General features: G+C 33.2%; 1 protein-coding gene across 4 annotated transcripts in view; it reads right to left on the reverse strand.

The window, feature by feature from the left end:
* The window catches only part of LOC130902555 (uncharacterized), an 86,687-nt gene that overhangs the window by 4,124 nt on the left and 67,213 nt on the right, over positions 1 to 15,350 (reverse strand). For all 4 annotated transcript variants that reach the window (XM_057814778.1, XM_057814781.1, XM_057814780.1 and 1 more), the window contains exons 2-3: positions 1,731 to 1,895; positions 39 to 248 (exon numbers count right to left, since the gene is read on the reverse strand). In XM_057814778.1, the coding sequence (XP_057670761.1) occupies positions 39 to 248; positions 1,731 to 1,895 (375 nt within the window). The remainder of the gene's footprint in view (positions 1 to 38; positions 249 to 1,730; positions 1,896 to 15,350) is intronic.

A 15,350-nucleotide genomic window follows, 5' to 3' on the forward strand; every position in this document is an offset into this window, starting at 1 on the left:
GTACTTGATTAAGGGCATCGATTACTGGTAATACTTACCTTGCACAAGTGTTGTTGTATCCCATCGGTTTATTTTTGTTTTTATTCCAATAGATGATCGGTAAATTTGGCATTCTTTTTTGAATATCGTCTATCAGCATATCTTCTGATAAATTTGGGCTTTTATCTACGTACGGTTCCAAGTCGTTGCTTTCCGTAGTGCTGTCAGCGTGTCTGGTGAGAGGATCCAACCTTTTTTGTAAAAGTAACCTGAAAAATAAGGTAAGTTCACTGAATTTAGTTAACTGCTGAAAAACATAACACTTTTCACGACAATATTATAAAACAGAGAAATCCGAGACAAACATATTAAAAAAAAAGGAGCTAATTGGAACGAAGTCTTTGCCAGCAAGATTATGAGCGTTTTCGTTGTGGTATTGTGGCAAAATGAAACACTAAAATGTACTAATTCTAATATATTTCCGAGCTTTCGAATACTTTCAATATATTCATCGTATGCGACTGAAATTATAGTTAAGTACAAAATGTTTTATACATATTTTTATCTTGCACTCGAATTATTTCAGTCCCAGACGATGAATACATCGAAAGTATTCGGAAGATCGGAAGTATATCAGAGTTAGTACAATTTGGTGTTTAGTTTTGCCACAATCCCACTAAGATAACGCTCACAACGAACACATTTATCATCAAAGAACGAAAAATAGATACTGAATACACCGTTTACAGTAACTACTACCTTCAATCTCTGAAGACCATAACTTGGTAATCGAAACGTTCATACCAAACAGTGTAATTATGAGTGTTGGTGTAATGCTATAAATAAATAGTGTGTTCAGTATGAATATCACCAACGGTTCCATAAATTCCAGCTTGGACGAAAAATAGAGGCTCAAATTTAGGTATTCCTAAGAAACTCATCAACTACTGACGCGTTGTTTTAGAAACTACGGGGGTAGTACCAAAGTAAGGTTGTCATTGAGCTACGGCATCGAGATAAGGTCCTAGAGTAATTCCGGCAACGGTGCAATACGTAGTGGTTCCTCCACTCTCGAGCCCGCCGGAGTTCGCTGAATATTTGCTTGGCTGTGGTTAGAAAATGAAGTGTTGAGCGCCACTTTCGCTCCAGGAAGTTACCGCACGTAGAGATTCACCGATAACTGACTGAGGTTTATGATGAAGAATGAATGTCAGTTCAGTAAGTCCAACAAATGATGCAGGATTTTGCTGAGGGTTGCACCGAAGTTGAAGACGCGATTATCCATTATAAAAAAAGATATGTTAGGTTAGGTGTATGCTCGCTAGGTCTCCTGGATGTTGATTGGCGGTCATAAATAGCAACGCAGTGACTATTCTCGTTAGTTTTTTCAACAATACGAGGAGGAAGGTAAGGTTAGAGAGGAAGAAACGATGTAGGGGCTTCACAATATGGTATAATCATTAAAAATGGGTTTAAGTTTAACTGAAACCTTCTTATTTCACTGTTTTCACTTCAGTTTTCCCTTCGTCTGTTGTCTTCAGTTAGACAAGGTTATTTTCTTGTCTCTAAACTTTTTTCGGACATTTTGAATAAGTTTGATTCTTTGGAAACATGGACTATATTTAAATACACTAATGTTCGAAAATTTATCAGAAATGACATTCAATTTCAATAGTTTTGTCGTGACTTATTGACATAGTTTTATCGAGTCAAGTACTTTGCGAACGGACTATAAAAATTTTTTATCTTACCTGCTATTTAGATGCGGTACTGGTACATCGATTGTTATCGATCGAAATTGATATAACGTATAAATTATTAGTGCCCAAAGTATACCGAACGTTAGTATTTTCGTAATGAAGCGCCCTTTGCCGCTACGAGCGCTCATTGAGCAAATCATTTTGCGTATTGAATATCTGTAACAAAATAAAAATTTATTTATTCAGGGAAGTAACATAACCAGATTTAGTTCAATGTGAGTTTGATTATTGTGACATCCACTTACGATTTAATGAAAATTCAGTGGAAAAATTTTATTTCAACAACTATAGGGGTGTAATAATTCGATATTACGAAGATATCGAAAATATGTCCACCTCAAACATTGTTTAAATAATAGTACATGATCTAACAATGTCTATCAAGTCTAGTTATTATAATATTAACAAATAATGATAAAATTTGTTGATTGTTTATTGTGATAGCAATAGAAACATATAAACAATCGTATACGAGGTTTATACACATATCTCGAAATAGAAAAAAGATATCGACATAAAGAACGCCCTCTAGCATTCACCGTGCTAATTAAATTGTTTGGAATTTATAGATTTTGTATTGCTGGAGAAAAGCTGTTTCAAATAATATAAAGTTTATGAAAATCGGATGAGCAGAACCGGACTTGAAGGCATTTTTTAATTACAAGGTTTCCCACTCTCCCCCATCTATCATTTGAAGAAATAACTAAAACTTGTGAAATGGAAAATGCGCAGATTTTGTGGATAAATTCGATTATCGTATATGAAGTGCCAGTTAATTGATTAAATTTAAGAAAATGTAATTTTATATTTTCAAATTCGTCTTCTAGTGAGGACCTAAACTTTTAAAAATGATTTCCACGGGTTTTCGGGGCTACTTTTGTTTTTATTTTTCCCCTGTAATATAATACGGTCCTGATAATTGACCAAAGGTCGTTCTTAGTTGCCCATCCTGTACGAGGATAAACCCAGAAGGACCTCGCCCATCAAATAAAACACGAAAATTTTGTTCATTTTTTTTTTTCATTGTTGGAATATCTTCGACCACCGAGCAATTTTTTCAAGCCTGGGAATAGAAAATAATCCGAGGGGTCTGAATCTAGCGAATAGGGTGTAGGAGGTAGCAATTCAAACTTTAATTCATCAATTACAGATGGAAGGATCTTTGGAGTTCTTTGGAACCGATTCTCCCTTTTCAGTCCATTTGTATCGATTGTTCTTTTGGTTCAGGTGTGAAGTGATGGACCCACGTTCCATCCATGTTATGAAACATTGCCAAACATTCGCTGGAAACATCTTCAAGATGCTGTTGTTGTCCCATCGTAGGCACTCATCTTGTACACTGCTTCAATAAGCGATGTACCGCACTTTTTGTGTCTACTAGCTCAAGCACTTTCAGTCGACGATCATCCAGTACCACTTTGTGGGTTTTCTTCGACGTTTCTGGAGTCGTCACCTCATTTGGTCGACCACTGCGTTGCTGGTCTTCGCAGGTCGCCCAGTCTCGTCTAAACTTTGCTACCCAATATTTTACATTTTATAATGTAGGAGTAGTTTCACCCAGAGGAATATAATCAAGTTAAGCTTCTCTATTGGTTGGGCTAACGTCTTTCAAATCAAAATATTGTATAACATAACGATGTTTACATTCTCTATTAATGGCTACCAAGCTAAAAAACTTGGCGTCTTCAAACTTGAAACATATGTTGTATAGATTGTGTACTTTTTGATACAGTGGTGTTTTTCAAGCAACTACCATCATCTTTAGGTGATGCCAGTGCTTTTTAACCTTCTTCTAGATCAAAACTGCGGGAAGAGGATACACGATGGGAAGCAACGAGTTCAAAATTGTATACTACACAGATTATGGTGTCCTCATAACAGAAGATGAACACAATCTACAACGAATGCTTTTCAGATTCAACCAAATGGCAAAAAGATTTGATATGAAAATGTCTATCTACAAGATAAACTCTAATAATCAAAAATCCAGTACAGAACAAAACAATAAAGATGGAAACCCTTTGATTAATGGCAGGAGTAACCCTCTAGGACAGTAAACCACCAGGTAACAGATAGGTAGTGAGGAAAAGACGATGGTGGAAGGCACAAGTCGATAAAATGAGGAGGATCGGCTGTAGAAACAATCAAACTACCAGAAGATCAGCAGGCATATCTCTAAAGAGATGGACCGAATCACGGATATTGACATCCCAAGATCTAAATTGGGGGATATATGAAAACTTTAAAATAAATAGAAGAACTTCAGCAAATTTTATACTACTCCAGCGGCTTTTGTAGAATTTTTCAGGCTTTGATTCTAGACAAGCTTAAACAGATTCAAAATGTAAATAAATTACATTGTATAAGTTGATGTGTGTAACCAGGAATTATTTAGTGGATTTCTGTTTAACTTACGACAATTTGTTTTGTTAATTAAAAGCATATTCAGTTTCGTACCTATTTGAACAAAAAATGTTTGTTTATTCAAAAGTGAATTAATAAACTAATTTACAAGATTTTGTTGTATATTTTCAACGTATTTGTGTATACTTAGAGTTTTCCATTTGCATAGATTTCCTTGATCCTAATTCTGTACATAAAAATTTGTTTCATTCCAAATTTGAAGCAAAAAACTAACAATATCTATAATACAAGACAATTGGTTAGAATTAATATTAATTTTGTGTTGACTGTACATCGTCTCGTAGTCCCCACGTGTCCATTAACTGACTAGGCATTCTGGGATTTTAAGTATTAACATTTCTATATGAAGTCTCTTCATAAACAACTAATTTAGTCTGTTTATTTCAAACATTTTCGTGAGAGTATTTGATATTTATTTTTAGAAGAAACATCAGCATAAACTTTCTTTGATGTCTATACATAACACCCACACATATAACCAGCAACACACGTTTTCTCAACAGTTTTTTTCTCCTTATTTTGGTATCGAAATAGAAATTTTATCAAGGACAAATCAAATATTCACCATACTAGAGAATATACAAACATCGGTGTTATTATTATCGTTAATTTCGTATGATTTGGTCTTGACAAAAAAGAAAAATCAACTAATAAATTATGTTGTTGCACAAGGTGTGCCAATATTGTGAAAAACTTCGGTCTTCGATGTTTCAATTACCAACAAATGATTTTTTGAATGACTTCCCCTGTATATTATACCGAATTTAGGTTGACAATTTCATCGAAGCGTTTTGTCATATTATACAGGGTCATTTATGAGCTATCGACACGTTATTTTCTATTTGTATTCGAGATGAAGGAAAACACGAAATTTTCTTATTCTTTTATTCGCATCACCCTGTATTTTATAGCACAAACCTCTTGAATCACTCTGTATTACATAACAAAACCTTTTTATAAACGGACTTGAGAATATTAGTTGAATTCCGTATGATATACAGGGGGTTTCATTTGAAAAGAAAAACATGTTTGGTTTGTAATGGAATTATACAACACTTTGTATTTTTTGAGATAATTTTAGAATATGGATTCATTACATTTTTTTATATCTCTTCAAATAACCCATATACTGAATCGTAATATTAGTACACTTTGTATAAATTGACGAAGACGCCATTTTGAATTCGATAATACCAACTTTTTAAAATATATTTCATTTATATTTCCTCACAATATCAATTTGATTTTGTAATTTTCACTATACTCGCCGCATGAATAAATTTTTCACAATTTTTGAGTTGGAAAAATTTTTTTTCCTGAATTTTGGACTATTTTGATGCCAATTATTTTTTTGTACGAGCAAAAATAAAAGAGATATGAAAAATATAACCGCAAAAATCAAAATAATAGAAAAATCTGTATAAGTGAAAAAATTTTAATAAAAAAATAAAAAATTACAAGATACTAAAAAGCAAAAGGCAGAATTTATTGATCAAATAATAAAAATAAAAGAAATCTCGGAACGAACATATTCAATAGTAAAATCCAAGCAATAAAAACCAAGTTGTTACGAACTCGTCCACTAACTAAAACCGTGAAGCTTGTCCTGTTCAATTAAGTTAATAGAAGTTGAAGTTTCGAGGACGTGCCGGGTACAATTCTCAAACTGTACAAGTTATAAATCAATAATCTTTGTATATTTTTTATAGGATATTTACATCGTGTTGTGATAGTTGTTTGTTTACATTCTAGAATCCGAATTATCAAACAATCCTTTGTTAATGAATAGGAGCCAGTTTAGCATTTAGCAGAGTTGGAATACTAAAAGTAAACGGTGTATTTGAATAAATTAGTTCGTTAAGAAATAGTTAAGTGTTTAGTAAAGTGCAAAATTTAATGAAAAATGAATTAGTGTACAAATAAATTTCGTAAGTAAGAAATTGACAAGCAATAACATTTAAAAGGAAAAAGGAAATTAATTAATTAGAGAAAAACTAATTAGTTGCAGGAGTCAACAGTAGTTTAAAAGTGGAGTGAGTTTATATTTGTATATAAAAAAATATTTTCGGTACGCCAATGCGTCTTATGCTGTTTCTGAATATATAATTAAGTACCGCTTCTTCTTTTCCAAGTATCAGTAATGTTGTTCGTGCTAAGTCAAGTAAAACTGCTAATAGACGACGACGATTCGCCCTGCCCTTGACTGTATACGTAGAGTCTGTATAGTTTTCTAGGACGTGGTACCACAGATAATCGCCAGCGGGTACCTCAGAGAACGGGTCAATGTTTCCTAACATTCTTAAATGATTTGGTTGGAGTGGAAGTTGAAACCTTGCACTTTTATGTCGCAAATTAGTAGCTAATTATTTTTTTATAAAGTCATAAAGTTTCATTTTAAATAAATCTAAAAGTTTTATTCATATTTTAATCAATGTTTTAATATCTAGGGCTTCACACAGTATATAAATGTCACGTAACCATTAGTATAAACAAATATATGACGTAAACAAATAAAAATCATACATATAGACAATTAACCTCAAAAAAGTCTTCTTCTTTCTATTCAATAATCTAGCGAAAGTAACGAGGGCAAACCATTGCAGGAATGAAATCTTTTCTCCCACGAGGGCTCTAAGCAAACCTACTTAAAAGCATCGATTTCTACCAACTCCAGTTTCAGCCTGACTGAAAACGTGGTGCAAAAAAAGAAGGCAAGTCGAAGCTGCCGAGACGGCTCAGGATTTGCATGCTTGTAACCTGGAGGTCTAACTAAAACCTGTTAAGAGGCCAAGAACCCCTGGTTCGAACAAAAAGTTAGCACGAGAAGCCTTGAAACTGCACCTACAGTAAGGCCCGGTGCTCAAATAACTCTTCTTCTTTCTATTCAATAATCTAGTGAACGTAGCGAGGGCAAGCCATTGCAGGAGTCAAATCTTTTCCCCAACGAAGGCTATAAGCGAAGCTACTACTTAAAAGCGTCGGTTTCTACCAACTCCAAGCTTTGACCGTTACTTTTGACAAAGCCTGACCGAAAACGTGGTGCAAAATCAGAAGGGAAGTCGAAGCTGCCGAGACGGCTCAGGATTTGCATGATTGCAACCTGGAGGTCTAACTAAAACCTGTTAAGAGGCCAAGAACCCCTGGTTCGAACAAAAAGTTAGCACGAGAAGCCTTGAAACTGCACCTACAGTAAGGCCCGGTGCTCAAATAACTCTTCTTCTTTCTATTCAATAATCTAGTGAACGTAGCGAGGGCAAGCCATTGCAGGAGTGAAATCTTTTCCCCAACGAAGGCTATAAGCGAAGCTACTACTTAAAAGCGTCGGTTTCTACCAACTCCAAGCTTTGACCGGTACTTTTAACAAAGTCTGGCCGAAAACGTGGTGTAAAAACAGAAGGGAAGTCGAAGCTGCCGAGACGGCTCAGGATTTGCATGATTGCAACCTGGAGGTCTAACTAAAACCTGTTAAGAGGCCAAGAACCCCTGGTTCGAACAAAAAGTTAGCACGAGAAGCCTTGAAACTGCACCTACAGTAAGGCCCGGTGCTCAAATAACTCTTCTTCTTTCTATTCAATAATCTAGTGAACGTAGCGAGGGCAAGCCATTGCAGGAGTCAAATCTTTTCCCCAACGAAGGCTATAAGCGAAGCTACTACTTAAAAGCGTCGGTTTCTACCAACTCCAAGCTTTGACCGGTACTTTTAACAAAGTCTGGCCGAAAACGTGGTGTAAAAACAGAAGGGAAGTCGAAGCTGCCGAGACGGCTCAGGATTTGCATGATTGCAACCTGGAGGTCTAACTAAAACCTGTTCAGAGGCTAAGAAACCCTGGTGCGAACAAAGAGTTGACTCAAAAAGCCCTGAAATTGCACCTAGTGCTAGCTACGTGAAATCGAAGGGACGATCGAATTTACAACTGACGTGGTTTGAGCTTCATGGAAGAACAGCTGCTGGATTCCATTCAAGTGATGACTAGGGCCATCATGCGTTCCTCATGCGGCAGAGGAACCAAGCGATCATAGTTTCTTCCTCTTCGGCTGGTTAGGAATCATATTTAATCAAAAGCGCCCCATTGGCTTTCCAAAAGACATCGGTTTTTGATATTTTCCAGGAGTACACGATGGGTCTATCATAAGGTCCATTAATCTACTATAAACTGCATCTTCAAGGAACAAGCTTCACAGTTATTCAAAGATGTAAATATAGAAAAAAAAAATTATTGGCACAAGAAAAAAATTATAGAAGCGTGGATCGCTATCTAAATGTAGATCTGAGTGAATCTGATTCCCAGTCTGGGAACCGAGCGAATAACTTTCGACGTCTCTTTCCGCTATTCATAGAAAGCTCCCCAATATTATAAAAGCATGAGTTGTCTTATTGTCTCTATAAAATTGTTCACTGCCCCCGTCCGGTTGTTAGAGATTCGGTTTCTGTCTCACTTTTTCCAGAATCTTCTATATCCTAGAAATCTCTAATTTACCGTAAACAAACTTAGAAATTCTCTCTATAAAAACAGTCACAATATAATGTAAACAGGCTACAAAAAATAGAAAAACTTTTCAGGAAACTAATAAGCGGCGCATTCACCAAAATTTAAATTCGTAACATATCTTAATAATAATATGGTGAATATCATGTGAGTGATTACTACAAAGACGTTTTCACGTCCGCAAACTCCTATTTTGAAACCTTAGAGCAATAAAAAAAATATTTAGACTAAGTTGAATAACATAAAAATGATTATGAAAATAGATGCTTCGTTTCTTTTCAGACAACTCTCGTATATTGACAATTCATAATTCGCATATTCTTGGACTATTTTAGTGTTTGACTGTTTTCAATTTTAAGCAAAATTGGAATATTTTTATTTTTAAGTCAATTTATTATACTTATCAATTAATTTATAATATTAAAAATGCATACCGGATGTCCCCAAAAAAATAATTTTTGGCGATTAATCTAATACAAAAACGAAATTATATAAAAATATTGTTATTTCGATTTTCGTCAAAAATTATTTTTTTTGGTGACATTCGGTATGTATTTTTAGTATTTTATTCGATGTAAAATCATTTACTATTGTCTCGATGATAATAAATAAATTGACTCAAAAATAATAATATTCCTATCATGGAAATATATAGACAATCATTACGAGGGTATTGCTAAAATTTTGAAAACAGTCAAACACTAAAATAGTCCAAGAATATACGAATTCTGAATTGTCAATATACGAGGGTCGTCTGAAAAGAAACGAAGCATCTGTTTTCATAATCATTTTTATGTTATTCAACTTAGTCTATATACCTTTTCTTTCTTTGCTCTAAGGTTTCAAAATAGGAGCTCAAAATTTTTTATCTCGTTATGTAAACTCGATGTAAATTAGTATTCATGAAAAATCAACATTTGTGATATGTATCAGTACATCGAAAGCTAAAAGCAACAAAAAACTCATGTTGTCAGTTTGGTGAGATTACAAAGATTTTGTATTTTTATTATATTTGTCAAAAATTAATGAAACTGGATGTAAGAATCAAAGAAAAACGGCAATAATTGTCTAATGGAAAAGGTTTAATATTCCACAATGATAATACAAGGCTTCATACATCTTTGGCAACTCGTGGGATACTTTTGGAACTTGAGAAATGATACCACATCCCTCATACAGCCCTGATCTGGTACCATCTGATTACCATTTATTTCGAAGTTTGCAGAATTGTTTGAACGGTAGAACTTTCAATTTTTTGCTGATAAGAACCAGAAATCTTATGTGCGCGGAATCATGAAGCTCCACATAAAACAATTTATGAATGGACCCATTTAAAAATCAATTTTTTTTGATGAAGTACTTTGTGCAGTTGTATAAAAACTCGGCATCTAACCAACGTATTACATTTTGCGCTGGACTGAATACACAACGATTTTTTTTAGAGCTTTGCATAGCTCAAGCATTGTACGTTTCAATTTCAATCATATAATTGCGGATTGTAAACAAGACGCAAAAAACTTAATATTCCACTGAGAATATAATTTGGACTATTATTTTTCTATTGACATTTTATTTATTGAATTACGAAATATTATATAAAAATGATGCCATCCGAAGGTCGATACATCTCGAGGTCAATTCAACCGATCACAGATGGGGCAACGTGCCAGCGCGCATTCTAATTAATTCTTTTAAATTCCTCAATCGAATGTCGCCATCTATTTTATTATGCCATGAAGATACGAATTCATTTCGTAATAATGATTTTATAATTTCACAAAACATCCAATAGGTCAATGTTTCAGTATTAATTAGATGGGTTTTAGTGAAAAATTTGTATACAACTTCTAATAATAACATTTGATTAAATATTGGGTATTCTTGCACCCTTCTGAGCAGCAGTTGTAGTGCCCTAGTCAAGGGGAGTCTCACATACTTATAATATCTGCAGATCCTCTCTAGGAGGCTACTAAAAAAGTCAATTCTTCTTCTTTATTTGTTGAATTTTTACTAGAAATTAGCGACATATGTAAAGTTCTTAATGAATCACCCTATATATTGTTAATGCGAAATTTTTAAAGCATCCGATACGTGCATACATTCTCGAGATGCATTAAACTAATTTATTTTCGTAATTTAACAGATACATTAACCATGTGTTTGATGATATTATTTACTAGTATTTAACCGTTGACCTAAATAAGTTTATCAAAATTTATGTGACTAACTGTAAGTTAAATAATAACGATATCACCCGACCGATAAGCGATAGGTTTCCGAATATTAAACTTAACCTAGTGTAATCAAACCAAACTAGATGTAAGAATCAAAGAAAAACGGCAGTAATTATCTAATGGAAAAGGTTCAATATTCCACCATGATAATACAAAGCCTCATACATCTTTAGCAACTTGTGGAAAACTTTTGGAACTTGGGAAATGATACCACATTCCTCATACAGCCCTGATCTGGTACCATCTGATTACCATTTATTTCAAAGTTTGCAAAATTGTTTGAACGGTAAAACAATCAACAATCAACTGGACCATATAGTAGATAGATTTTTAGCTAGATACTATCTGTAAGGGATGTCAACAGCTTCTTGAGACTTCACATCAACCTATCATGAATTTGAATGAATCCAAAGTTGGTGAGCTACATCTGCACTATCTGCAGTTTCCGCAGAATCAAATGCAATCAATGATGATACAATTTCTGTGCTTTTTATGTACGATGTTTCATTTATCTTTTTGGCAAAACCCAACCATGATCCTGATGGAATTTTCTATACATAATGCACGTGGGGATGATGGACGCCGGTTTCGAGAAGGTTCATTGTATAAAAGGGATTTTCTTGGCTAATAACGATACGACCTGCCCGATGAACGATAGGTTTCCCAAAGGAGACTACAAATAAGAAGAGGTGGACATTTAAATGTACAAACCTAACCTAACCTTATATAATGAAACCAAAATAATCGACTGGACAATATTTCAGATAAATACTATCTGTTAAGGGATGTCCACAGCTTCTTGAAACTTCATCACACAGTCTAATTTTATTAGAAGAACCTTTCCATTTTTTGTGAGAAAATAGCTTTTCCGTGTTCACATTTCAAAAAATTGGCTTTTTTCTGTCTAATTTTGCCAAAAATGGTTTTTAAATGTATAAAAATTTGTTAGAATAGCATAAAATGGTCTTTACAGAGTCTAATTTGGTCGATGAAACTCTTTCAAATGTCCATTTTTTGTGAGAAAATAGCTTTTCCGTGTCCATATTTCCAGAAAATGGCTTTTTTCAATCTAATTTTGCGAAAATGGTTTTTAAATGTATAATAATTTGTCAAAATAGCATAAAATGGTCTTTACAGAGTCTAATTTGGTCAATGAAACTCTTTCAAACGTCCATATTTTGTGAGAAAATAGCTTTTCCGTGTCCACATTTCCAAAAAAAGGCTTTTTTCAATCTAATTTTGCTAAAAATGGCTTTTAAATGTATAAAAATTTGTCAAAATAACATAAAATGGTCTTTACAGAGTCTAATTTGGTCGAAAAACTCTTTCAAATGTCCATTTTTTTGTGAGAAAATTGCTTTTTCGTGTCCATATTTCCAAAAAATGGCTTTTTTCAATTTAATTTTGCGAAAATGGTTTTTAAATGTATAAAAATTTGTCAAAATAGAATTAAATGGTCTTTACAGAGTCTAATTTGGTCGATGAAACTCTTTCAAATGTCCATTTTTTGTGAGAAAATAGCTTTTCCGTGTCCATATTTCCAGAAAATGGCTTTTTTCAATCTAATTTTGCGAAAATGGTTTTTAAATGTATAATAATTTGTCAAAATAGCATAAAATGGTCTTTACAGAGTCTAATTTGGTCAATGAAACTCTTTCAAACGTCCATATTTTGTGAGAAAATAGCTTTTCCGTGTCCACATTTCCAAAAAAAGGCTTTTTTCAATCTAATTTTGCTAAAAATGGCTTTTAAATGTATAAAAATTTGTCAAAATAACATAAAATGGTCTTTACAGAGTCTAATTTGGTCGAAAAACTCTTTCAAATGTCCATTTTTTTGTGAGAAAATTGCTTTTTCGTGTCCATATTTCCAAAAAATGGCTTTTTTCAATTTAATTTTGCGAAAATGGTTTTTAAATGTATAAAAATTTGTCAAAATAGAATTAAATGGTCTTTACAGAGTCTAATTTGGTCGATGAAACTCTTTCAAACGTCCATATTTTGTGAGAAAATAGCTTTTCCGTGTCCACATTTCCAAAAAATGGCTTTTTTCAATCTAATTTTGCCAAAAATGGCTTTTAAATGTATAAAAATTTGTCAAAATAACATAAAATGGTCTTTACAGAGTCTAATTTGGTCGAAAAACTCTTTCAAACGTCCATATTTTGTGAGAAAATTGCTTTTCCGTGTCCACATTTCCAAAAAAAGGCTTTTTTCAATCTAATTTTGCCAAAAATGGCTTTTAAATGTATAAAAATTTGTCAAAATAACTTAAAATGGTCTTTACAGAGTCTAATTTGGTCGAAAAACTCTTTCAAATGTCCATTTTTTTGTGAGAAAATTGCTTTTTCGTGTCCATATTTCCAAAAAATGGCTTTTTTCAATTTAATTTTGCGAAAATGGTTTTTAAATGTATAAAAATTTGTCAAAATAGAATTAAATGGTCTTTACAGAGTCTAATTTGGTCGATGAAACTCTTTCAAACGTCCATATTTTGTGAGAAAATAGCTTTTCCGTGTCCACATTTCCAAAAAAAGGCTTTTTTCAATCTAATTTTGCCAAAAATGGCTTTTAAATGTATAAAAATTTGTCAAAATAACATAAAATAGTCTTTACAGAGTCTAATTTGGTCGAAAAACTCTTTCAAATGTCCATTTTTTTGTGAGAAAATTGCTTTTTCGTGTCCATATTTCCAAAAAATGGCTTTTTTCAATTTAATTTTGCGAAAATGGTTTTTAAATGTATAAAAATTTGTCAAAATAGAATTAAATGGTCTTTACAGAGTCTAATTTGGTCGATGAAACTCTTTCAAACGTCCATATTTTGTGAGAAAATAGCTTTTCCGTGTCCACATTTCCAAAAAATGGCTTTTTTCAATCTAATTTTGCCAAAAATGGCTTTTAAATGTATAATAATTTGTCAAAATAGCATAAAATGGTCTTTACAGAGTCTAATTTGGTCGATGAAACTCTTTCAAACGTCCATTTTTTGTGAGAAAATAGCTTTTCCGTGTCCACATTTCCAAAAAATGGCTTTTTTCAATCTAATTTTGCGAAAATGGTTTTTAAATGAATAAAAATTTGTCAAAACAGCATAAAATGGTCTTTACAGAGTCTTATTTGGTCGATGAAACTCTTTCAAATGACCATTTTTTGTGAGAAAATAGCTTTTCCGTGTCCATATTTCCAAAAAAAGGCTTTTTTCAGTCTAATTTTGCCAAAAATGGCTTTTAAATGTATAAAAATTTGTCAAAATAACATAAAATGGTCTTTACATAGTCTAATTTGGTAGAAAAAAACTCTTTCAAACGTCAATTTTTTGTGAAAATAGCTTTTCCATGACCACATTTCCATATTCTGATTCGCAATGAATCCAAAGTGGGTAAACTACATTTTTTGCAGGTTCCGCAGAATCAAATTCAATCAATAATTCACTCGTTAGAATCCGTGGTGGGTAGTATACTAAAAAAAGATTCCTACACTTCAATTCCACGATTTATATTTTGTTCATCTGTCAAAAATTCGTTTGCAAATCATCTCCATTTGCTTTTATTATTTCGGAGCGTTATTTCAAAGATTTGTAAGTGAAAGTAGGAAATTGTTTTCCGACTTGTCCCATTTGTCCCACAAAAAACTTAATCAAGTTAAGGGTTACTGTGACTATGACTACCAAACCATTCTTCCTTTGCACAACTTCGAGGTATGCTTGGGATCGTTATCATGCTGGAAGATAAATTGTCTGCCCAACAGGCGCTGTCTTTTCAATATTTAATACCAGATTTACCAGATCTCAACTCGCCCTTTCTCCAAAACATCCCCTAACCTTCACTGTGTTTTCAGTCGGAATCCATTCTTCCTTAGACCTACGGACATTCTTCTATTAGACTCAAAAAAATCAGTACAATTATCTTCAGTGGTTGTTAATTTTCGAGGCCGCCCTCAACAATTTCTATCCCCCAGCTCCTGGTGAATGCAGATTATTTCATGGTATAATCCTAGGTACGTTATTGAGTCTCGCAGGGACTAAACTACAATCAAAAACACCGGAGAAATAATTAACGGAATACGAAATAAAATAAGATTTTTAGTTCAAGTTTATAATTAATACGAATTTTGTCGAGGATATGATATGAAACAATCGGTTCTTTCGACGTTATTTTACACCCGAATTGCGATTCTAATTTTAATCACCGTCCAAAAACAGAATGGGAGAATGGGAATAGGTCAGTGCTCCTGTTTCAAATATAACCAGGGACGTAGAAACTTAATTTTTATTAATTCATTTCATCGATATTAAAAAGTTTGTCAGACGAAATTAATAGAGCATATTAAACATATTAATTTTTTTAATTGCAAAAGAGAGCTCGGTATTGACTGATTATCATAATCTAAACTAGAAAAAACAGTTTTGTGAATAAGTTGATTCACAAGGTATTATTTGAAATATACTAGTTGGGGTTTTGGAAAC

Source organism: Diorhabda carinulata, chromosome X (genome assembly GCF_026250575.1).
Source record: "Diorhabda carinulata isolate Delta chromosome X, icDioCari1.1, whole genome shotgun sequence".
NCBI classification, from domain to species: Eukaryota; Metazoa; Arthropoda; class Insecta; order Coleoptera; family Chrysomelidae; genus Diorhabda; species Diorhabda carinulata.